Source organism: Kryptolebias marmoratus, linkage group LG13 (genome assembly GCF_001649575.2).
Source record: "Kryptolebias marmoratus isolate JLee-2015 linkage group LG13, ASM164957v2, whole genome shotgun sequence".
NCBI lineage: Eukaryota > Metazoa > Chordata > Actinopteri > Cyprinodontiformes > Rivulidae > Kryptolebias > Kryptolebias marmoratus.
Genome location: NC_051442.1, coordinates 16,242,508 through 16,267,323, shown reverse-complemented (window position 1 = coordinate 16,267,323; position 24,816 = coordinate 16,242,508). Strand labels below are relative to the sequence as shown.

General features: G+C 41.2%; 3 protein-coding genes across 5 annotated transcripts in view; all 3 read left to right on the top strand.

The window, feature by feature from the left end:
• Positions 1 to 1,525: 1,525 nt before the first annotated feature.
• Positions 1,526 to 14,831, top strand: gab3 (GRB2 associated binding protein 3). Its single transcript, XM_017435531.3, has 10 exons — positions 1,526 to 1,746; positions 4,310 to 4,610; positions 6,616 to 6,772; positions 6,860 to 7,281; positions 7,374 to 7,423; positions 10,048 to 10,297; positions 11,469 to 11,559; positions 11,911 to 11,995; positions 12,766 to 12,885; positions 14,081 to 14,831. The coding sequence occupies exons 1-10, from the start codon at positions 1,675 to 1,677 to the stop codon at positions 14,195 to 14,197; spliced, it is 1,665 nt and encodes a 554-aa protein (XP_017291020.1). The 5' UTR covers positions 1,526 to 1,674; the 3' UTR covers positions 14,198 to 14,831.
• A 155-nt stretch (positions 14,832 to 14,986) lies between these two features.
• LOC108247443 (APC membrane recruitment protein 1-like) lies at positions 14,987 to 21,157 on the top strand. The gene is made up of 2 exons (XM_017435573.3): positions 14,987 to 15,237; positions 16,679 to 21,157. The coding sequence occupies exon 2, from the start codon at positions 16,780 to 16,782 to the stop codon at positions 19,777 to 19,779; it is 3,000 nt and encodes a 999-aa protein (XP_017291062.1). The 5' UTR covers positions 14,987 to 15,237; positions 16,679 to 16,779; the 3' UTR covers positions 19,780 to 21,157.
• Positions 21,158 to 21,532: 375 nt separating this feature from the next.
• zc3h12b (zinc finger CCCH-type containing 12B) overlaps positions 21,533 to 24,816 on the top strand; it is a 14,419-nt gene continuing 11,135 nt past the window's right edge. Inside the window, exon 1 of one of the 3 annotated variants that reach the window (XM_017435519.3) lies at positions 21,533 to 21,782. The gene's annotated coding sequence lies outside the window, so the exon portion shown is untranslated. Of the gene's footprint in view, positions 21,828 to 21,915; positions 23,258 to 24,816 lie in introns of those variants that run through there. The other 2 variants (XM_025010428.2, XM_017435520.3) reach the window with 2 other exon arrangements.

Sequence of the window (24,816 nt, the reverse complement as noted above, 5' to 3'; positions counted from 1 at the left end):
TTTCCATGCCGGGCCACTAGCTGGCGCTGACACATGTATGGGCGCAGACACCAGTCTTTTCAGCATGGAAGCAGTTACATACAAAATGGTGACTACACAGACCTTAGTTTGGACCCACAGTGAAATTGGATTGATGCTACATGTTGAAAAGGGCGAGCAGCACAAACAGCACTCTGCTATCCACCATTGTTACCATTGCTGATCTACTCGTGCTCGCGCAGAACCGATATTGACTGCAGCCATCTGTGGTGCGCATGTGTGATTCCACACAAATGAAAAACAGCGTTGTGTAAACTGGGCCTTAGATTAACGGTTGGGCTAAGACATCAGTGTTTTCAGAAGGTTGCGTTTTGGCTGTCGACATAAAACACTGTTTCCGTGTGGTCGCAGAGCCGAAACAACAACAACAAAGAAATGATGTTTTCACAAAAACTGTCCCCTTGTGGACAGTCCCTCAGTTTGAAGAAATAAAGTTCAACCATGACCAACTTGTTGAGCTAACAGTGTTTAAACCTTTACATCACAATCAGTTTTGTGTTACACGGTTATTCTCGCAGAAATATTATGATATTCCCACAGTAGGTGCACCAGGCTGCACTGGAGGTGCTAATTAAAGCTCTATCTACAACAGGTAAGATATTAACTGTTCAGAACATATCCACAGAACTCCACTTTAGAAGATCAGGTCTGTCGCCTTAACCACAAAAGGGTAAGCCACTTTCTAAAACCCTCAGAAAAGTGAGAAACATATAGCTACTAGTAGAAGCGTTTATATTTATATTTAAATAATAATAGCAAAATATGAATGTAATGCAGTTTATTAAGCAATAGATGCAGGTACTGAATCTAAATGTTTTTGGCAAAGGAATGTTAGATTACATGCTGCAGCATTAATGTAAACAGTCTCCAAGGAGTTGAATGAATGCTTTTGTTTTGCCACCTGTTTACATAAGAACAAGATATTTTACTCTGGAAATCTGCTCAGTAAATAATTCAGTTTTGCGTTATCTTTTAACGAGAGTCAACCACTGGAACGCCAAAAAAAAAAGAAAAATGTCTCTAACGCTAAGACTGCTACTGAGAATTTGCCTGACAGCTTCAGCGTATTTTTCTCTTTTCAGTTAATATTTAAGCATGGTGTGAGAAGCTGGCTGACGTTTCAATCAGCAAAAAACAAAAAAAAAAACACTTCTTTTTTCTGCAGAGCTCAAAAAACCGCAGTGAATGTGCTGAGAAATTGTATAACGTTGTAACAGAAAAGTGGACTCAGTGTCATGCTCATGATTGGCGTGGCCTCAGATAACATATGAGCCTCGGAATCGATCAAAACTTCACATTTGTAGCCTTGTTCCCCTCCTCTCCTTTATTAGCGCTTCCTCAGGCTTCTCTCTCTCTCCCTCTTCCCCCTCTCTAACTGCATCTCTCTCTCTCTCTCTGTGTGTGTCTCTCTCTCTCTCTCACTCTCTCGCTCTCTCTCTCTCGGTCAGTGTGTTCAGTTTCTTTTACTTCCTTCTTTTGGAGTGTCTGCGCTGAATACCAGAACACACAGGATATGCTTCACAGTGCTCACAGTTTCACAGAAGCAGCAGCAGCAGCAGCAGCAGCAGCAGCAGCAGCAGCTGGAGCAGCTGGAGCAGCTGGAGCAGGAGCAGAACAACACACTCTGCAGTCAACATGAGTGCTGGGGTTGTGGTGTGCACCGGCTGGCTTATTAAATCCCCCCCGGAGAAGAAACTAAAGAGATTTGTGAGTATAGAAGCAGACATCAGACACTTGTTTTTATTTTATTTTATTTATTTATTCATTTTGCTCCTCTGTTAGGAGGTGGAATGTGCTGCCTAACCTTGTGATGCAGAGCTAGGATTTAGAGGCACGCCGAGCTCGAAACGAGCTCTGATTCGGTCTTCTCCGTGCCTTCGCTCGCTCTTGCTGCCTGGCACTCACATCTCAGAACCAAAAATGTGTTTTATTAATGAGCAGATTTGTCGAAACTGTAGATGGACCCAACTCCTGTAGCAAGTATCGAGAGCATCAAGCCCTCACTGTTGTGTGGAGGTTGTTGTGGAGGGGTGGGAGGTGGTGGTGGTGGGGGTGGGGGTGGGGGGTGTCATGTGATAATGTTAGGCTGCTCTGTGTCCATTTGTGTGTGTGATGAGTGTGTGGATTGTGAAACATGGGAAGTAATGTCAGCAGCAGGCAGACACTTAAGCGACAAGCAGAAATAGTCCAGCTTTATGACGGCTGTTTGCACTTCCTCTGCACGACTGAAGGAGGTGTGTGCATGTGTGTGTGTGTGTGTGTGTGTGTGTAGGGGTAATCTGACAACAGGCAGTGCAAAGAAAGAGTGGGTGTTTGTGTTAATGAAGGTTAGGGGTTTTGGGCTGGAAATAGAAACTTATTCTAGCAGGCTATGCAAATCCTGTTGCTGCTGCTGTGTGTGTGTGTGTGTGTCTTCTCTGGCAGGGCTGTTTGCCTCATTCAAATGTCAGGTACTGGCACATGTCAGTATGAAAATTTTTAATTCTCTTAGTCATAACAACATTTGGGTGCTATATTCTGTTCCAGCGCTATCGTGGCAAATATCCTGGCTAATGGGGCGCAGAATTTCAACTCTTTTGAGGCGAAACAGTCAGACCCAATCAAAACAGAAGGATTTTTAAGACTCTAAACACTTCAAGGCCGAGCATTTCACGGACTAAGATCATCTTGTGGGGAGAAATGACAGAGTTGGAGCTGTTTTGGTCAAAACTCAAAAATTACATTATGTGCAATCACACGCTCAGAGTATGTGTTGCGAATGACTCTCAGCTACTGCCACATCAGATTTGAGCTCAACATTCGTAAAACTGACTGAATCACAACCATTTTTGTGTTTTCTAAACTCAGTTGGCTGTTGCGGCCATCTTGATCCGGGTCGACTCTATAAAGGAATCAGTTGTAGACGTACAGCCAGCGATTTTTTTCTGCAAGTTTCATTAAAATTCATCCAGTTGTTCGTGAGCTATTTTGCTAACAGACACGGACAAAGGGGATATAATGACTGAACAACATCAGTTTGCTCACAGCAGAGACTTGACCCTCACTTAAGGCATTTTATTCCATTGGCGAGTGAGTCATTTCTCAAATGTATAAATGACCCAGTTTAAAATGACTCAGTTGTCACCACCGCCGACGAGATGTTATAATTCGACCAACTGAGGTCACATGATGGCAGGAGAGAAAACTCAGCTGTATCAGAATCACCATCAGATGTGGTTAAAAAGTCAAAAACTTTTTTTTTGTTTTTGTGGTTTATAATGAAATAGCTTTTTGTTTATATTGAACTTTTTGGTCAGGAATGTTTTAACCCTAATTTTCTTCCGAGCTAATACAAAGAAAAGTTCTCAAATTCAAAAGAACGTATTTTCTCTGTTGCTCTTTTTATTTTCTGAAAAAGCAGAACACTTAGTAGCTTCTGCTTCTCTAACATCCACAAAACAATGTTTGTTTGTGTGTATTGGACAGTCATACTTTGCATATTGGGAACACCTTTAAGATCAAATTACTATCTGTAGTTTTGGTTTCCTCTTAAACCTGTCAGCATGTTTTTTAGCAGCAAAGCACGAGGGGTCTACCCATTTACTGGTAAAATATATATATATATATATATATATATATAAATTACTGACTGACATGTGCAGCAGCAGCTCACCCACATACAGCAAAAAAAAAAAAAAACATTTTCACACCACAATAAGATCAGGACTCCACCCCAACTAAACACTAAGTCACAAAAATCAAGTGAGAAATGATGATATGTTTATGTTCAGCTAGCTAATATTACTTAATACTTGCCTTTTTAAAAAATATTCAAATATAAATCAATGTCTTTTTGTGACTAGGCTGGCACTCTTTAGAGGTTTTAAGGCATATAAATTCCAATCAGATCTTACAAATGCGCCAGTATTCTGTTTTCAGCTTGTTTTCAGTATAAAGCTGTGACCAAAAGTTGTATAAATAACTCTTTCGTTGTGTTAGACTTTTTCTGCTAAATACAGTGAACTTCCTCTTCTCGTACTTCTGGGAAATTGGAGTTTAGGTTCCTCTTAGAGACCAAAACAAAAGCCAAAAAACAAAAAAAAACAAAAAACAAATTTAAAGCTGCGAAAGTGTACTGTTGGGCCCCGGAGTTACAATCTTTTTTGGTAAGCTTTCTGTTCACGACCTCAAACTTCACTGGATGTTTGATTTAAAAAAATATAATTCTGATTAATGATTTAAATCATTCTGAAAAAAAAAAAAAATCTAAAACTGACCCTGTCTCCTGCAGGCGTGGCGCAAACGCTGGTTTGTTCTCCGGACCGGCCGCATGTGTGGAAACCCAGATGTGCTGGAGTACTACCAGAGCAAGAACTCCAAGAAGCCCATCCGGACCATCGACCTGAAGGAGTGCGAGGTCGAGATGCTCAACGGGCAGCTCCGGATCAAACAGGACTTTCAAGGGAAGCACCTTTTTGTGGTGAAAACAACTTCTCGCATCTTCTACCTGGTGGCCAAAACAGAGGACGAGATGAACAGCTGGATCAAGAGCATCAGTCAAATATGCCAGTTTGGGAGCCTGGAGGAGGCAGGTAGATGCACAATTTGAGTTCTTTTCTGTTTTGAAGAAATTTACGGTGCTTTCCATTTGTGTCCAAGTAAAAAAAATGAACTGGAACACCTCCCAAAGTTGAAGGTTTCTTACTAACCCCGCCCTCAGAATCCAATATGGCTGCCCCGCACATAGCAACATAAATAAACCTTTATTTAAAACCATGCACAGAATGCAGAGGAATCTGTTATCAGTGCTAATATTAGTGAGCCTTGTCTCCGAGCAAATGCTGCTGGTTTCTTCTGCAACTGGAGCAGGCTTAGTGGTTAGGTTAGATGAGACGCCGTTCCCAGACCCGAGTTCCAACCTCAGAGGCATTAGTTCCTAAATACACAGGTTAAAAAAATAGAAAAATAAAAAACACCACTCCAGTGCTCTTAGAAATTCGTGTCGCTTGTTCCCACAAAGGAAGTGGTGAAGCCTGTGAGGTCAGAACTGTTTATCTGCTGTTTTTGCTTGTTTGTTTCCCAGCTTACGGTTAAAGCACCTAGTCAGGTTTCAAACACTAGGCTGTGGTTTACTTGCTGCAAACATATTTGAAAAACTCACAGCTGTGGTGATCACTGCAGACTTATTTGTTCAAGCTGTGTTCATACAAGTACCAGCTTTGGTCAACATTTGTAGAACTACAAGGGCACAGAGTGCAGCATTTCAGAACCGCATATCAATATATCTGGAAAAACCAACATTTCATATAGTTCAAGATGACCTGCTTTATGTTTTGTTTTATAGTTTGCACTGAGTGCCATTAATGGAGGAAAAATTTACACAGCTGAATTGCAAGCCATGTGGTTGTTTTTACCACACTGAGCCGGCCACAAAGTTGATATCTTTTCAGATCTGTAAAAACAAGTGGATAAAGTTCTCTGTAACTGAGTTCTTACAGACACAGAATTGTGGTTAAAAACCACAAGATGCACATCACACCTCTCCAAAGTAGCATCACAGATAGGTACATTTTAATTAAAAAAAAAAACAACAAAAACCTATAATTATTTTCACAGCAGTGTTGCTGTTTTTTTTTCCTCTCTGTGCAGCTGAGCTAAATTCAGACGTGTGTGGCGGAGAAGCAGAATTTAATTGCAGGAACTCAAAACATGGCCTCACATTTTATCAGCGATCTGACGGTTGTTTGTGTAATGAATATGTTTCCAGCAGTTAAATGTGTTTCATGCTTCTTGTCATGCAGCTGAAAGTCGTTGCAGTCTCAGAAGAGATCACAGCGAGATAAACTGATGATATTTTTGTGTAAATATATTTTTCCCTCTCACGTGTTGCATCGTTGGATAAACGCTTGAATCTATCACTGAAATTAGCTGCTGGGGTGGTGCTTTACTGTTTCATTAAGTGAAAGCTCAATGAGGGATTTTTTATTTAAAAAAAAGACTTCAGGACCAGTCTGTTAGACACTGACGTCTGCATGAGAAAGATACTCGGCCTTTCATGTAGTAGTTGTAGTGTGAAATGATACTGCTAAACACAGATATATATTTATATAAATATGTGTTGCTGCAGCTTTTTACCAACAACGTAGTGAAGCGGGAAAAGAGTATGTCTAAATCTGATATTCTGACTTTAGCAAAGCGTTGAAAAGGTTGTTTTGTGCCCACAAAGGAACACAAACATCTGCTAGGAGCAGCAAATGTTTCCTAAGAACATGCAAAGACTTTTTGGGAGGTTTTTTATTTATTATTTTGGTGATACGTGGCTGGTGCAGAGACGGCCTTGACTCGAAGGTCTTGAGCGAAACGGAATGAAAGAATTTTCTGATTGAGAGCCAAACTGACTAAAACAGAGACAGAACATCCAAACAAAAGAGAGGAAAAGGGACACAGAAGTGTGTCTGCCTTCAGTGTCTGTACAAAAAAAAAAAAGTGTTTTTGGAGTGTTTTTGCGTTGGTCACACTGTTTTGGACTGACTGTAGAGTCGTAGTTTGACACGGTAAATACCATCTTTGTGTCTCTGTCTGCCTGTTTGGTATCAGAGAGTGCAGAAGAGGGCTTCTCTTTGACCCCCACCTCCAATCAGCCGTCAGTGGAAAATTCTGACCAAGCGTCTGTAGCAAGCCAACCAGATTCAAGTTATCCACAAGACTACCTCTTCTTGTCACAGTGTGAGACGGGGAGCGTAAGCACTTGTAGGTATGTGCAACCTGATCTGCAAAATATTTGACACATTTCCCCCAGTCGATGGTGTTTAACGAATATCTTCCCTTCACGTACACATAGTCGGGACAGCTGCTCAACCTCTGACATCTCCTTGGAGCAGAAGTTATCAGACGATGCTGCCAAAGAGTCCTCCTCATCCTCCATCTCTCATCTGAGCCCATTGCGCGTACCCCATGGAATGCTGAGCAACCCTCCCTTCAGCGCTCCCTGCACCTTCTCGGTTTTGCCGTCGTCCTCTTCCTCGCCGCTGCATCCCTGCGCCGCCAACGTCTTCCAGTTTGACAACTCTTCTGCCTTGTTCGAGGCAGCCGGCGACGCACAAACGCCACCTCCCCTACCGCCCAAACCGAATCACCTGGCAGAGCTGCTGAATGATGGCAGAGGTCAAAGGTCGAGGACACTGTGCACTCAGCATTTCCAGGCTAGTGCTCCGTTATTTCCCCGGAGAACCTCGCTGTCGAGCTTGGACCATTTCAGGATGAGTGAGTACTGTATACAGCTACTTATGGATTCAAATCGAAACCAGCCAAAAATTTCTACTAATGGAGTTTTCCAATGGTCTTGTGTTTTTTAGGCAATGTCGACAGAGGATTAATGAGGAACAGAAGACAAAGTGTAAACCTGGTAAGAGTTGCAGAAAACGAACATGTTTCAAGTTTTCCTATTTTGACATTTTGTTTTCTGGCTGATAGTAAGATGAGAAAATCGACTATCATATTTGTGCAATGAAAGACTAGCTTAAATTGGCTGCAGGCTTGCTTAGAGTAGCACAAAAACCTTGCAGCAAACAGCTAGCCTGATTTGTCTAAATTTGATAAAAATCTGCTAACATCACATTGAAAGTTTGTTGATTACAATCTTTTTATTTTAAGCGAAAACAAACAAAGAAAAAGCTGACTGCTGTCATTTCACAGATTCACAGAGCCCCTCAGTTTTGCAGTTGACACTTTTTAAACATCCATCTGTATTCACACCCCTTAAAAAAGACTCTCAGTATTTTCAAACTGTTTTTTTTTTGTTGTTTAATTTTGGCACAGATTTAGAACAAATGCACCAAACCTCATTTCTGTTAAGGTGGCATGAGAAAAAAATTGTCTACTTTAGCTCAATCCCAGCATGGTTATGAAATGTGTGAATATGGCAAAAATCTCAGCACAAACGTTTCAAACTGGACTTTTCATTCGCTTCTTCAGACCCATTTTGCCATCTGAGAAACAAAATGGGGAAAAATATGTGAAGGAAAACAACTTTGTTGCTAATCTGGCTGCACAGCCCTGCTGGAGTGACGGCAAGAACACCGTTAGTAAATCTTATTTTCCATAAAAGACCTTGTGCACAACCTAGAGACACGTTCAGTTTCACACACAAACTTAAAAACTCATAATTTGTCACAAGGACACAGCTGAGCTAGATGTTGGACAAGTATTCCTTAAAGCAATCGTTCAGAGCTCTTGAACTGGGGTTTTGTGGAAAGGTTATAAAACAAATAACTTACTGTTGTTGGTAGCTCTATGTTTGGAGAAATAGGTTTTATTTCTGACAGACTGAGAAGCTAATTACTTGTCTCTTGTATTATAAAAGCTTCCATTTCAAAAAGTATTAAAAAAAATCATAGCAGTTATGCGAAAGCTATTTTTTAAACCATAAACATTCGTGTCAGTTTGCCTTTATTCCAGCAGAAATATTATGAGACTTCTGTTTTAAGTGCCCCAGGCTGCACCAAAAGTGCCACAGCAAGCTGCTGCTTCAAATAACCACAGAATTCTGTGGAAACAGCATTGTAATAATGCAAAACTGATCAAGATACTCATTCAAATACTTGCGCAAAGGTGCGTAGACCTGGTTGTAAACAAAAGACGCCATATTGTAGGCGGTGACTTCAGACACATAAGAGCGCAGTATTTTGCAGTATTATGTATTTTTTTAATTCTTTTTTAAAAATGTTTCATCTTAAAATACAATTATCTAACTTTCCAGTTGATGTTTTAGAAAAGAAATAGGAGTAAATTATTAGTTTGTGGCCTCAGAGATTGTCCTTATAAGTTTAATCATCATTTATTTGATTTAACTATGTTTCTGCTTGCACACACTAATAGCAATGTAACTACATTTTGGAGCTTCATATGTATGTTGTGTTCACATTTACTTTTCACTTCTGACTACAGTTGCACAATGCTGGGAAAATGTGGAATTGCGAAATTATTGTTGAATATTGTGATGACAGTGAACCCACATTTTCCTTTCACCACTTCTGCGCTGCTTTACCATTTAGCCATTAAGCTTTTCAGCTACCTTCTTCTAAATCAGGCCTTTTAGGTTATCGGGGATCCTTTTGATTGTCAAATTTTGGATCTGTAATTTACTGTAATACTTTGCCATATTGATATTGTGCAGTCTGATATGGGAATGGCAAAACGTTTATGATATATTGTGCAGTCCTAAATCTGACAATATGGCGGATATTCTTGCAGCATGCTTTGTGTTGTGTATGATGTCCTGATGGTGATGTAAAGGTTTTTAAATAGTGTTTACATGAACCACTATGAAATTTATGAGACTAAAATAGTTTTAGGACAGCAGCATTCCACTTTAGTCTTCTTTGTCCTCGGGCTGGTTTTTACCTTATCGATCCGATCTGAGCTAAAGTCTTTCTTCAAACTGAGGCCCTTCAACATGCTATTTGCATCATAAAAGATATTTATTCTTTGTAACCTTTCCACAAAACCCACTACGATACGTCTGAAATGTTGCTTTTTAAAGCTCCTGTTGAATTTTAATAAATGCAGACATAAGAAGTATTAAAAAGATGAGCAAGGCCATGTGGCCTATTGAGATGTGACATATCAATCATAAGGCAGCCCTGCAAAAAAGCTTTATGGTCTCTTTAGCTCTAAATGAGACTGGAGTGTTTAACGAGGCAATAAAATTATAAGTGTTTTTTACGTTATCACAGATTCTTCTGCAGTCAGACTTGCAACCTTATGAATAGCCTCTTGTTTAGCATTAGATGCTGTACAATGAATGTTTTAATCCTCGGGACTTTAGGTATATTTCAGATACAATCAGACTGTTTTGCTCAAACTATTTGTGCCCCAAAGTGGTGTTGTATTTTATATTCATAAACAAAACCATAAAGGTTGAAAATTGTAAGAAATGCACAAAATATTGGCTTAATTAACCCCTTCTGCTGGACTTTAGATATGCTGTAATACACTTGTGTGATCACGTGGCACTTTGTCTTTTTGCAGCCTTGTTTAAACAACAGACAAGTTTACAGCTACCAGGATGACTCATACGTCCCCATGGCGTCTCCATCATCTCCCTCTGTAACGTCTGTCCAGTGTGACAGTTATATCCCTATGAGCCCCAGGACGTTCAGCTTCCTCAGCACAAACGGCTGTCCTGAGTCTTCCTCACCTCTCAGCCCGCTAGCGTGCCAACCTGGAGATCCTGCACCACCTCCAATTAATCGGCACCTGAAGCCGCGCTTAAGGAGAGGTAAGAGTCGTACCTGACCAGCCGATTTTTTTTGTTTGTTTGTTTTTTTAAAGTGGGGTTGTACTGAGTTGTTATGAGTAGTAAGTATCTTACCTACAGCATGCAGGAGTCAGGCTAACAGCCGCTCAAAACATTCAACAGCAAAAATTTTCCATCTAAAACAATTCAACAGCTAAACTTTTCTAACCAGTTGAGGAAACACTGTAGTAAGTATGTTAGCATGTTAGCAAAACATATCTCAAAATACCTCATGTACATCTAAAACTGATTAATTTTTGAAATCAGCCCAATTTAAGATGTCCGTCACAGCTAACTGACCATAGCCAACACAAAAACAACTAAAGCTCTGTCAGTTTTACAAATATTGAGCTAAAATTTGATGTGGTAGTAACTGAGCGCTAACACAGATCCAGCGTAGGTTGGACCAAGACAGCTATAACTCTGTCGCTTCTCAACATAAAATGATTTTAGTGTAAACCTCTTGGTATGAAAGGCTGCGGGCGATATGCATTTCACCAAGGGATAGTAGGTCTTTAATTACACTTTTGTTCTCTTTGCATCAGACACAGTCACGTTTACATGGTCACACTTTTTTAAATCGAAAATTGTGTTGCTACGTGTAACTGTGTGCATGGTGGCCACTGGACATATTTTTAATTTTAACACCAATCAGCTGAGCCTGCCAGGAATTGTTTTGTTGTTAACAAGCAGCTCTTCATCTTAAAGGTCGAGCTCACACAGATGCCCTCTTTTCTTCCCAGAAACAGGGACAAAGGTGGTTTTCAGAACCTGCTCTGATAAGATGTTAGCTCAAGACCCCTGTAAAGATCTCTTCCTGTTTTTTGGGGGTTTTTTTTTCCAAAACCGAGTCTGATCCGATCACTGTTTACTCATGACTCTACACAACCCCTAACGTCAACTTTGATATTATCTTTAACTGGAAACTGTCAGTGTGTTAGACGCTTATGGTCTGTAATGTGTAAAGAAGATACACATAACTTTTACTGCAGGCGTGGGCCTAAAACTCATACACGTCATGCTAATTTATGAGAAATGTTAGTACATGATTTGCATAGATGTCTGATACAAACATTTGCAATCTTTTATCTGACCTTCTAGTGGAAAGTTTCCAAATTTCCAGCCAATAACTTCACTCTGTCTCGATCCACAGCTCGACCCCCACCTCTTGACTTGAGAGGCCTTTCTACAATCACTGAATGTCCCACTCATATTCCTTTAGGCAGAGCAATTACTGAATTATGGTAAGAAGAAACACACATTTCTGTACTTCAAATAGATAGATGACGCAACCACTTTGATTAGATTTAAAGTAGTTCTCCCTCTTGGTTTTGTAAGAAGATGTACAAATATAGTTTTAAAATGATTGTTCAAATCTTTTGAAATGGGATTCTGTGGAAAGGTTATAAACAGTATCTAACCTGCTGTACATAGCTCATAGTGGTAGCAGTTACAAGATTGTTGAAAGGGTGTCCTTTTATTACAGTTAGAAAAAAATATTTAACTAAATTTTTTAAGACATCCAGTTATTTATCACTTGTATCGTTTCCATTTTTATTTGTCCACAACTTCAAAATGTCTTTGTGTCCCTGCAGCTTCCCAACGAACCCATCACCTCTTGACAGAAGACGTGAGAATGAGGACAGTTCAAGCAGTGAAGTGACAAATTGCTCCACTTTGGTAAAATTTGCAATTAAACCCATTTCTAAAGTATATATCTATATATATACATATATAGATAAATATATATATATGTTGTTACAGACTGTGACTCAGTCAGACAGTTAAAAAAAGAAGATATCAACTAACACCTTAGATCTTTAATTTATACATCAAATTATGATGTCGCCTTTAACTTCAATTTTAGAAAAAACAAAAGAAAGTTTGCTACTATAATCTTATAATATGAGTGATTTCAGGTATGGATTTGTATTTCATTTTAAGTGCAGAAAAACCAGATTTAGTTTTTAGTTTTTCTTTCTTTCTTTCTTTCTTTCTCTCTAAAAACCTGAATACATTATCATGTGTTAGAGAAAAAGGTTCTGAAATTTCACCTTCCTAGAAAAAGATAAATAAAAGGAACTAAGAGATACAGAATTTGTCTTTTATTCTAAATGTAGTTGTATCTTTGTAGGAATGGGATGTTATTTTGCGCTTGATTTTGTTCACATTTGCCTCGACTTTTAACAAATTATTCAATAAATGTATAGTTTATTCATATTCTAAGAAAAATGAATAATAATACATGTATTAAAGCTTCAAGAAAGGCCCATTAGTTGTGTATTGTATATCAAGACTAAAACTCCCAAACTCAATAAATATCTCTTCTGTTTAGTTAAGTGTTTAGGATAAATAAGAAAGCAGTGAAGTGGATTTTCAGCTCAGTAGTTAAGATGGTTTTCAGGTCATTTTTATTCAGTAACACCTCTGTGTTTTCCTTCCTCTGGCAGGAATCCCGGCCCTTGTCCTGTCTCACCTTTGATGGAGCCGTTCAGCCCTGGACCAGAAGCTCAAACCTCGATTATTTGTCGCTGGATTTCAACTCTGCATCCCCCTCTCCTGTGCAGAAGGTATGCTGTGGTGAACAATGCACCAGTTCAGCTGATTAAATAACAATTAAATCAACTCAACGATGCATAAATGGTAGCATAAAAGTAAAATATATAGATTTTTTTGCAGTGACAAATTCTGCAAAACGCGTTGCTAGAGGTCAAAATGTAAAAAAATAAAGGCCAGAGAAATCTGTTTCTTCTGTTTGAGAGGACTGTGCACTGACATTTTTCCAAAAGGCATCATTCTGTTTGAGAAAAAACAAAACAATCAACCATTAGGTTTCAGGAAAGTTGGCAGTTTAAGTGTCCAAAATTTGCAATTTGATCACAAGAGTGTGGGGCAAAAGTGGTGTAAAATGTATGCAATCTACTGTCGATTTTTGGCCCGAGCTTTGCCTAGAATTTGTGCGGCATTCATGACACTTACACAAAAGTGTCAATTCAGTGTGATTCTAAAGCTTTCGTATTTTCTCATATCAATGCTTTTCCAACAATCACAGAGATGCAGACATTAGATAGACTGCCTCAGCTCCAAACAGAAAACAAAGCTCAACACAACACCTGCTGCTCATAGACCCCACATCCTTTCAAATCTGTGCACAAGTTCAATAAACTGGAGAAACAGGTTTTTAATACCTCTGCTTTTATTTCGCCCCTCTGTCCCTTAAAGAACCGTATTCTGTATTTGAGAGTTAGTGGATAAAGTCGAGTAAAGTTCTTGTGCATTAGACAGCAGTCTGTATTCTCTCCCTTTGGTAGCAGGGAGGATTCCTGCAGAACAGGACACTTCTCCCATCTAGAACAACTGCAACTTAAAAATCATTTCATAGCAAATAGAGCGGGCCCAACACTGTGGACTTTTACTCCACATTTACTTTACTTTTGACAGATACAGGGACTGGGTCCAAGCATTACGGTCTGTGTCACACATTAGATTAACCCTCCTGCTGCCCTTGTGTCAAAATGACCCACAGGCCTCGTGGGTTGTTTTGACCCAAAGACAGCAGGAGGGTGAAAGAAGTGGTTTAACATTTTTGAAATGGGACTCCGTGGGAAGATTAGGAACGGTTCATCTGTTGTAGATAGCGCTGCATAAGTACTGTTTTTAGGCAAATGTTTATTTGAACAGACAACACAAAAAATGTTAAATGTGAGAAATATTCAAAAAAAAAAATTCTCACAGCATTGTTTTGGTTTTCTTTATGTCTCCCAGAAGCCATTTCTGTCCGATGAGTACAAAGTGGACTACGTGCAGGTGGACGAGAAGAAGACCCAGGCCCTTCAAAACACCAAAATGGAGTGGACAGATGTCCGTCAGTCGAAAACATAAATGCAACAAGTTTGGTTGCACAAATGTGGTTAAAAAAAAACAAAACAATAATGACAATATTAAAAGAGCAAGGAGGACATCTACAAGGAGGATCAAACATCTATGAAAGCACTTTGAAAGACAGCACAAGAGCAATGAAGCAATCGGATGCTCATTTTTGTAGAGAAAACACAAAATTGCACTGGTGAACTCTCTACAGAGCTGTCCTGTACATACTACTTGATTATGCAAAGCTCACTGTGATTTTTCTGCTCACTTTAGCCTAAAGGTTCAATCAGATTTTGTCAAGATTAAATAATTAAAAAAACATGTAAATGTATGTATAAAAAAATGTAATATAAAAACTTTAAATCTAGGTGTTGGGAGTGTTATTACAGCAGCGAACTGCAGTTGTACATTTTGTACATTTTATTAGCGCGTTTGTAACTTTTTTTTCTTCCTCACACCCCCTCCCCTCCCACATGGTCGCCATGGTTAGACACGTGTTGCGTCACGGACATGCGCAGATCGGACCCAGTCATGGAGGCTCGGGAGAAGTCGGGGAGGAAGTCATCATGCACTGTTTGAACGCCGCGGCGTCATTGTGACCACCTGAGGGGACGTTTGGCGGAGAAGCAGATAAAAAAAAAAAAAACTGCAGTCGACTCGCAGTTTGGCCTGCCGGACCTCCGCGTTTCCTTCTTCTTCTGCAATTTCTGCTGCGGTGTGACTGAGCGCGAGCACCTACAGTTGATTGTTAAGACTCACGTTACAGCTGCCTCAAACTGGACGGAGAGGAGGGGACGCAGACTGTGTGTGTGGAGTGTGTGTTTCAGTCTTGGGTGGGGGGTGGGACACTGGGACACTGGTGTGAGTGTGATTGAGGGAGACGACAAACACCACGGCTAGCTTAACGGCGGCTGGAGACAGATCCAGGCGGTCAGAGCTGCTCCGCGGCCTGCCTCGACCTCCAGCCGCCCGGCCGGAGTGAAGAAGTTAAAGCCCGGTTAGCTTCGAGGCAACACGGCCGAACCTGGCCCGTGTGGCCGGGCAGCACGTCGGTAAGTTCCCCTGACTTCATGCGAGCTTCGCCGTAACGCCGAGTTCGGGTTGAAAACGGTGTTTGTGAAGAAGTTCAGGCTGTGTGTCTTGTTTCCCCTCATGAAAAGTTGCACTCACAGCTAACAACGCGTAGCCTGTTGCTTCACATGAAAACACCACTCATCTGAACTTTATTGGACCCTGCTCTTTAAGTTACAGCTGCATAATAATGATAATGATACTGAAGTATTCCCACCAGTCATAGATTCAATCACAACAGTCTGGGTTTGTTGGTTTTAAAATCATTTTCATTTCCATTCACTTATTGCAAACCCCCCCAAAAAGTCAAGTTGCACCAGCTAACTCTTTTAAGTAGCACCAAGTCTCAAACAAATGGTTCTGAAATTTAAGCTTCCTGTTGTGAATTGGAGCTATATAAATAAACTGAGTTTAATTGAGTTATGTGTGCTGCATTTATAACGTTACCACTCTTAAACTAATCTCACAGGTTGATTATTGCAGCTTTTTATGACAACAAATTGCCATTGGGTTGGTTTAATACAATATTAACATTTCTGAGTGACTTTTAAGGGGATCTAGACAAAAAAAGCTAAAAAAAAAATAAATGGACCCATTGATTTCTGAACATTTTCTGTGTTCATTTCCCTTAAACTGGATTCTTCTTGCTTTTATGCCGATAATATAGATCTGTCATTATGGAAACAGTGAAAGTAAATTAAAAACTAAAGCAATTTTTATAAGAAATGATATATTGTCGCACACAAAACCTAATCAGTCATTTGACATGATTGTCATTATTAATGACTGCTGTCAAGATTTCACAACACTTTATCCATCAAACGCCACCAAAAAAGAACCTTAGCTGTAGAAACTTCATACTGAGCGTTTAGGGAGTCAAACTCCAAACCCAGAAAACCATTATATCTAAAAAAAAATTGCATATAAAAATGGAAAAAATGGATTCATAAAATAAAAATATTATCCCCGGTTGATAGAGATGCAGATAGGTGGGTGTTTTCTTAATTTCCTGAGGGGATAAAGTTTTGGAAGCAGTAACAGTAATTAGAAACTGTCTGTGAAAAATGTGCTACATAAATGCTGTCTGTTTGTCATATGTTGCACGTTGTGTGCAACTTTGCGTCCACAAGTTCAGCTCTAAAGCGTAATCAGCTTCTTCTGTTTTACTGAAATGAAACAGTTGAACAAAATTAACCATTTAGGACCATAAATTTCAATGTATAGGATTAAGACCTTTTAAACCAAAAATGGTTCAGTTTGCATCTTTGGTGCACGATGTGTAGTTTAAAGCAAAATGTTTGTGTTTCATCAGACAATGGACAGAAAACTTTAAATCTGAGTGTGTAAAAGTGGAATTTTTTTAAGGATAAGAAATCTGTAAATCTGATTTTTGATTTTGCTTCTTTTTTTTCTTTTCCACAGGGTTCAGATGGAGGAAACACCTCACTCTTACCATCGGCTGATTTTTAATCCTCAACCATCATGACTGCTTTCAGACTCTTGCTTTTCTAATCGTAGCGGCCATGACTTCTCACAAAGCAGATGAGCTGCAGAGTGACGGCAAGGATTCACTCTCGGTCACCGGTCAGCTTTTCCGACCGGGTCCCGATGGCGTCGCGGAGGAAGTTCAGCCAGATCCGGTGAACACGGCAGCAAAATCTCCAAAAACGTGGAAATTAAGGAGGACTGCCTTGACATTTTTTGGCGTTCGTAGAAGTATCTGTATTTTGCCAAGCTTCTTTGGAGGGAGGATCAAAAATCAGAGCAAGAAGGGAATCTGCAGAAGCAAAACGCACGATGGGCTGAGTAAGGTCAGTCATGATGACAGTCCCAGGGGTGGCTACGTCTCGGCTGGAGATTTGGAGTACCATGGCCAGAGGGATGCAGCAGGGGAGCGCCACAGCAGCTGTCACAGTGAATGTAGTCACCCCGCCACTGACCAGAATTCACTGACTCTCGGCCGGCAGAGAAAGGGTTTCAGGAGTCTTTTTCAAAGTTTTAAGCAGCACAGAAGTCAGAGAAATGCTGAACCAGATAAGACTACTGAATCCTCTCCTCAGTGCAAGAAGGAGGTGCCTGTTGTCCAGCACAACACCGACCTGTACGCCACCAAGTGCCTGGGATCTGAACCCGACGTGCCTGATTTAGCAGATGTAACGTGTAGTGTTTCCATTGGGCTCGAATGTAGTCGTGAAGATGCAGTAGTCTTAGAAAACTGTGCAGAAAGGGAGAGCGCAAAGTCGGCGCTTGATGATCAACTGGAGGACGTGAATTTAAAGGCGGGAGTTTCTAGTAAATATGAGGAGACTTCTAGGCGTTCCAGTGAGCCTTGTCTGAAACTTCAGGTAGCTTCTGAGCCCGCGTTGAAGCCTCAAACCTCTGCCAGCTCGTCGGATCGGCTGAACCTGATTTTTGGGGACGTTGCGTCGTTGAAGAGCTTCGACTCGCTCACCGGTTGTGGGGACATAATCGCGGATCAGGAGGACGACAGTTTCACGGAGAGCACCGTTTCTGGAGAGCGGAGCAGAAACGGAGGGAAGAGGGCCTCTTGCTATCTTACCTATCAGGGCGGTGGAGAAGAAATGGCCTCACCCGAGGATCTGGATGACACGACTCTTCGGGACTTCTGGGGAAACAACACGTCGGAGGAAGTCTGCTGTGCTTGCGATCCAGAGCAGGCAGACGTGACTGCTGAGTTGACGAGTTCCCACAATATGGACGTGCTGAACAGCAGCAGCGCACAGCAGGCTGGCGGCATGGACTCATCCTCTATTGCTGATGTTTTAACTCCTCCAAGTGAACATCAAGAGTCCGTTCCAAATAGTGATGAGGGCTATTATGATTCTACCACCCCAGGGCCAGACGAGGGGCAAGAAAAAAGTGACAGGTTAAGAGCAGCTAGTCTACCCAGGGACAGTTACAGTGGCGACGCTCTCTATGAACTGTTCGCACCCGATGAGAGCCTAATCAGTCCTCATTACGAGAACAAATCACAGCATCCCGGTTCGAAACACTGCAACTATTTAACCGAGCCAGTCGGAGCGACGGAACCCGCCTTTGTTCCAGAAATGAGTCGCCTGCAAATAAGTGCTGAATTGTACAAAGACGATTTTTTAGAAATGCCAAGCATGTGCAGTAAATCCTCAGCGTTGGCACAAAACGTGGTGGGTCTGCAGGAAATGAGGGCGAATAAAAACTGCAATTTGAATTCCAAGCCTCAAACGTTAGTCAGTGTGAATAATATCAACCAAGACGTGTTTACTGAAAAGGGAAATGTGCTCGCTTCCACAGAGAAAATAAAATCTGTAAATATTGAGTGTGAGAAGAGGCGAAGAAGTTTATCATTTGGAAGCACGTCTGACCCAGACTTTGAAACGTTTTGTGAACCCAAAGAGGAACATCTTGAGGAAAACAAACCTGTGGCTTTGCCGTACAAAAATATCAACTCTCAGTCTGAAGACTCTAATAGTTACGTGGAGGATGGGCAGACGGTGTGTTTCTCCCAAGCACTCGTGGATTACACCAAACACGCTCAAATGCTGAGCGACTCGGAGACGAGCTCTGCCCTCACTCCTAATATGGAGGCCTTACCTGCCATCGTCACGTTTGACGTCGTAGATCTGCACAACGAGGGGGAGTACGACGAGCAGATCCACATGGAACTGGAAGAGGACACGTCGCTTCCCTTTCAGGAGTTTGAAGAAAGCTACCTTCAAAAAGATGCATTTGCTGAATGTGACTATCAGATGTTGGAGTTGTACGAGCAGAACCTGATCAGCAACACGTGGGCCGTTGCCAGTCTCCCGCGGCACCTAGGCCTTACGAGAGTCAGCCAGTCCGCGCTGAATCCGCTGTCCCTGGACAGGAGAAGTAGGTCTTTAGACACGGAAAGCCTCGAAGCATACAGAGAGAACAGAGCTGCTATGGTTTCTCGTCCTCAAACTGAGGAGTACTCCGAGAGAGACCGTTCACCATATTATCAAAAGAATGTAGTTCTGCCTGCGTCGGAGGCTGGAGACGCTCGCAGCATCACAGCCGTGGCGTGGCAAACAGGGTCAGAAGTGGCCTTGAGCCGTCCTTTGACAGATGGAGAAACCACCGATAAGGTCCAGAGTCTCGGTCAACCCCAAGCAGAACCCAAGCTGTTCCCCTGCTCGTCAAACCGTAACTTCCTGAAGCTTAAATCGCCGCGCCATCGCTCTGACCCCTCGGACAGCTTGAGCTATTTGGTTTCGCAGAACACGGAACTTTACGGTAGACAGTGTCGCCTTCCTTTGCCGACAGACTCCTGTTTGCCCCAGAGCTCTCTGGTTTATTCAGGAGTGATGGAGGGAGAGTCAGATATCAGTGGTGTTTTCTATGAGGCTTCTGCTAGTTTGCAGTCCTGTAATCAGGGCAGAGCCTTGGCTGGCAGGGAAGGAGCATCATATGGTAGGAGTCCTCTGAGTGCAGCTAAGGATGAAACATTGGATGCGATGATCCCTGTGGCCTGCAGTGAACACACTAAAGCTACCTGCAATTAAAAGGCTTTTTAATCACAGAAATATGAATTGGAGAGATTTGGTATCTTCATCCAAAGGTGTCATTTTTAATATTTTTTTTTCTGTTGCACATCCAGTCGTTTTGACAAGTTGTTTCTTTTTTTTTACTGTGATAGACATAAAGTGAAACTGAATATAGAAACTAAACAGTTATGCAGTGGGTAACATCACACTTCATCAAGGCCTGAAAGATGTTTTCTTTTTGCATTTACATGTTATGTTACTTTGCACATAGGTTACACAGATATTTGTTGAAGGTGCTATTTTGTTTAATTAGCTGTAAAAATAAAAAAAATGAAGCGTCAGACTTACTAGAATGTTATATCCACGTGTAGCCTCGGTATGCAGGGCTCAGCTGTAATGCGGCACTTTGCTTCAAGGGTGTTGGTCATCTGCCTGGTTTCCACTGAACAGAACTGACCACACCTTTCTTCATTTGTTGCCTTTGAACGCATCAATGCTTAATGTTTTTAAATGTTTGTCTCGTCTTCACAGCTTCTCACCGTTGCACACTGCTGTATTCATGTCTGTGTTAGCCTGGTTCTATCGTTTTACTAAACCTCAGGCCGTTTATGTGTTTAAGAAACAGCAGATAAACATCTCACTCCTTGATTTTATCATTTCACAGAAGCCTGAACTCCGTCAGTGTCAGATTTCTGTAACTTGTTGCCGTGTTTAGGTTGGATCTCGACATGTCCATCAGCTGGTTTCACTTCTCAACCCACCACAAGATAAGCAGGCGTAGAAAATGTACTGATAGTGCTAGTATATGATCATAATAGTTTTTTAACTTCAGCTGTTGTTTCATTTAGATACAGTAGGGAACTTTGCAAGGCAAAACTGCAATATTTGTATAGCTCATTTCACATGCAAATTCCAAAAAAGGTAGAACTGATTTCCATAAAGCACTGAGGAACCTGCTCTGAAGCAGAGGTAAAAATATAATTATAGAGGAAACTAGTTTGGGGAAAAAATGTACAGGATAGGCTTTTTATGTTAGCCTCTGGCGTGGCGAGACAGTCTGACTTCCTTTTTTTTGAATTTCATTTTTAGCAGCTTGACAATGTGCAGAATTCTTACTGAAATGATGCCCTCAAACTACATTACTGGAAGTGTTTTGTTTGGATTTGAAGTTTGGTAAACTGTTTTTCATCTTGTGAAATAATACATTTTCTAGCATAATATTGAATATCAATGAATTGTATTTATATTTTTAACTGTTTTTAGACTGTATTGTGTACAGAATGGTTGTTACAAGCTGTCAACATTGTTTTGAATACTTTTTCCCCCTCTGAAAATCTTTTTTGTTTTGTCTGAATAGAAAACTGCCTTACACAAAAATAAACATGACAATATCTAATTTATTTAGTCTTCTATCTTGTTCTGGTTACATGGGGGACATGAAGTACTGTATCGGCATCCAGCAGACCGAAGATGTGGTTTAAAGAGTTTTCTCTTAAACTAATTTGCATCAACGGACACCTTATGTGAACTTGCCTACAAAAACCCCACAGTCATTTAAATGCTAGTCTTTTTTTATAGAAGTTAGCGCCGACCGAGGTGCTGTACTTCCCCTGAACTGCATGTGGTTAAAAATCACAGACGAGTGTATACATGTGTACTTACACAATCTGTTTTCTAAAGGAGTGACTTAATAACTGTCTGGTCAGACTTAGCATGTGTTCTGCAAATTATATCAGTGGGGTTGAAAACAAAATTTAAACAATCCAAATTTAATTCTATATTTTTGAATATATATATATATAATGTTCCTGTTTGCAGAGCGTGACACTACGACAAATGTACAAATTCGTCTGATTGAGACAAAAACAAATCTGGTTTGTAAGGTATTCTGACCCCGTGCCTTTTCACGGTGTCACATTTACTTGTTTCCCTCGCCTTATCTGGCAACCCTGAGCAAACTGCGACAGCGCCAATGGCAGCAAAACAGAACTGTTACAGGCGAGGAGGATGACAGCAACAAGGTGAGGAGATGAGCGCCGTTTGAAGAAGTCACGCACGGCACCCATGTACGTGCACAGTATGTAGAGAGTCGTGATGTGTTGCGGTTGTTTCGGCATCGTCTGAATTATTACGCGACCGTCAACTTTAGCTCTAGTTAATGTAGTATTCCGGCTAAATTGTTAGCAGATGCTCAGCAGCTGAGGCTAACTAACGTTAGCAACTAGGCGTTTTAAGTTGACCGTTAACTAGAGGTGTTGTGTCGAACTGCGTTTCCCCCGTCGAGCTGCGTCCCCCCGCCAGGCTCCGCCCGCTCCAGCCGCGTGCCTGCTGCAAACTCGCCGCCGACGTCGCCGCTTGGACGGGGCGGAGCCTGCTGGAGAAGCATCTTAACGGTGGAACACAGTTCGACACGACACCAAGTTGCCTGACAAGCTATAGTGGGTTAGCGGTGGCTTGAAATAAGCGTCATCTTATAATTTTTTTTTCGCATTTAACCAGCGAGTTAACTCGAATTAGTTAGAAATTACTTAGCCGAGTCGTTGACACCGTAGTGCTCAGCTAGCTAAGTCATGTTATAATAGCCTCCTAGCGTATGCTAACTGCATCTCGGGCCTGGAGGTGTCAGAGCAGTTATTTTCTCCTTAAACTGTGCCTCGGGGGTGGTGTTTTGTGCAACGCTCATGACATCTGTTTAAAAAAAGTTTTGTAAATTGAACTTGTCACGAGCTGTCATACTCTTCATCCTGAACTGAAGATGCTCTCCCTGTTAAGGGTACGAAGCACTTCAGTGTTTTGTATTGACGTGTCAACTTGTTGGACGAAAACACATCTCTGCTTTAAACTGTCTCTGCTTTTCCTGGCCTCTTCTGAGAGGCATTATTTAGTCCGGCTTTAGTTTGAAGTCTTCTCTTAATCCTAACGTGTTTAATCACATTCAGAAGAGCTCAAATTATTATTATGATTTTGTTGAAGTTCACAGATTTAAGCAGAAATCAACTAGCAGAGCAAAGTAGTTAGAAGTTAATAAAGTAGGTGAGATGCTGATGGCAGGATATACTGTGTAAAGTTTAAAGAAAGTTTAGCTTCTTTCTCTTATTTTTAATTCATACAGATGAGTGGAGGATGTGCTTCGATGTGAAGGAAAGTTTCCTTTGGAAGTGATTAAAATCTGCTAAAACAGTGTAAAGATTTACCATAAGATGATGATTTGGACTAACTGTACTTTAGTGGGTCTGTGGTTTTAAAAAAAGGCATGTTTTTCTCAGTAACAGCAGATTTCTTTTACTTGGAAGCGTGACTTTGGCTCAGTTGACAGGAGGAAAATTCTTTGTTTTGTTTGTGCGCGAGAGACGACCGACGAACAGATGCCCCGGTCGGTGTAGAGGAATGAATGTAAGCCGGCATTCAGCCCTCGAGTTTCAGCAGCACAAATGTCACCAGTCTAATGAGTCAGATGACGGGAGCGTAGTGCCATCGTCTGATCAGAGCCAAAAAGGTAATAAGATCATAATGTTTTGCTTGGCTCCGAGCCCTGGATGACAATTCGCTGTGACTTTCCTTTGTTTTCCCTTGGCTTGTTTTCACTGCAACTTATTAGTGACCAAAATGCACACTTGTAATTGAAAACATGTTAGCAGCAGTCTTCATATTTGTAGGTCTAGCTGGTGTAAAACTAAAAACAAGTTTCACTGAAACACTGTGGTTATTTGTTGCTGGAGTTTCTGTCCAGGAATATGTTATGTCTTGTAGTTTTTCTGTTTAGATTTTCTAAGTGGTGCTGAGAAAATGCTCAAAGTTTGCATCGAAGTGATGAAAAGTGGTTGCCTTTTCTTCTTAAAGATCTAGATTGAAAAACTGTAAAAGTATTAGTATGACAGTCTAATCCTGGAATGAGTTTTCAAGGTGAAGTTTACAGCTCATCCTTTTTTCCACTTCTTGTGCACTTTCCCCTTAATTCCGCCCTTAAGTTTCATTATTATTATTATTTTTTATAAGGTTAGGTTATAAGGTTCTCCTCCTCTCGAAGTGTTTGCTTATGGTTGCGTTTCTCTGTAAAACCCTGCAAAGTACTGAAACTGAAACTGATTTGACTTGATGCAATGCAGACACCACAAGGGAAAACATATATGTGCCTACCAAAATGACAAATGGACTGGTGTGGTTCATCTCTGCTCATTGCTGGACTCTTGTGTTGGGTCAGCAGAGTAAAGAGATGTCTTCTTTTCCGGGCTTACTTCACTTGTTGCTATGGAGCAGATCTACACTAGATGGTGAGTGTGCAGAGATGGTCCAGAGGCCTTGCTGAGAGTAAAGCTTGTGAATCTGGAGGTGGAATGGAAAGGACTGAAAGAGCTGTGCTACGCTGAGCATGTATTGATATGGTCATAAAATGACTCAAACGGCAGTAGGCAGTGTGAGCTGTTCCATGGGATCTGTCACTAAATCTTAAAGCGTCACAACGCGTCCCTTTCAGCTTTTAGTGTAGATATTCAAACCGATGCTTGCTCCTCACACAAGTTTTAATCAGAGAAAAACCACAAAGGTATATTTATTTAGCTGCTTCCTGACCCTGAAAAATCTCTCTCCACCTTTTGTACCATTACTGTCTGTGCCTGTTGAGGTTGTTGTCGGTGACGTATTAAAAGGGGATCCAAGTCACTGCAGTGGAGGTGGACCAGTCCTGTTTTCAGTGCTCAGGGCTGAAAATAAGAGATCGTTTAAACTGTTGTTGTCACATTTTGTTTCAGAATCTGCTGCCTCAAGATTTTCAGAGTGGAGTTGGAGTGTGACTGAAAGTGTTCTGCATTTACTGGCTGCATGAAAAGAGATGATGAGCCGTGTTTGTGTTAGTCGTGACTGGTAAAAGGAGTTAGCTGATGACAAGGCTGTGTTGCTAAGCAACCAGCATCATGGGCTGTGCCTCTTGAAGCTTGAAGCTCGCCATACTCTACTTTATGCAAGACAAGAGGAAAGTGAATACTGTGTCCTCTTCTAAATCTTAGGAATAGTTGTGATTATCAGTATTTGTGTGTGCGCGGAGGGGGGGGGGGGGGG

Excerpts from the sequence above, each read along its gene's own strand:
- LOC108247443 (XM_017435573.3), top strand. The coding sequence starts at position 16,780 with ATGACTTCTCACAAAGCAGATGAGCTGCAGAGTGACGGCAAGGATTCA.
- gab3 (XM_017435531.3), top strand. The coding sequence starts at position 1,675 with ATGAGTGCTGGGGTTGTGGTGTGCACCGGCTGGCTTATTAAATCCCCC. Across the intron at positions 7,282-7,373 it reads CTTGGACCATTTCAGGATGA|GCAATGTCGACAGAGGATTA; the intron begins GTGAGTACTGTA and ends TGTGTTTTTTAG. Across the intron at positions 7,424-10,047 it reads GAAGACAAAGTGTAAACCTG|CCTTGTTTAAACAACAGACA; the intron begins GTAAGAGTTGCA and ends GTCTTTTTGCAG.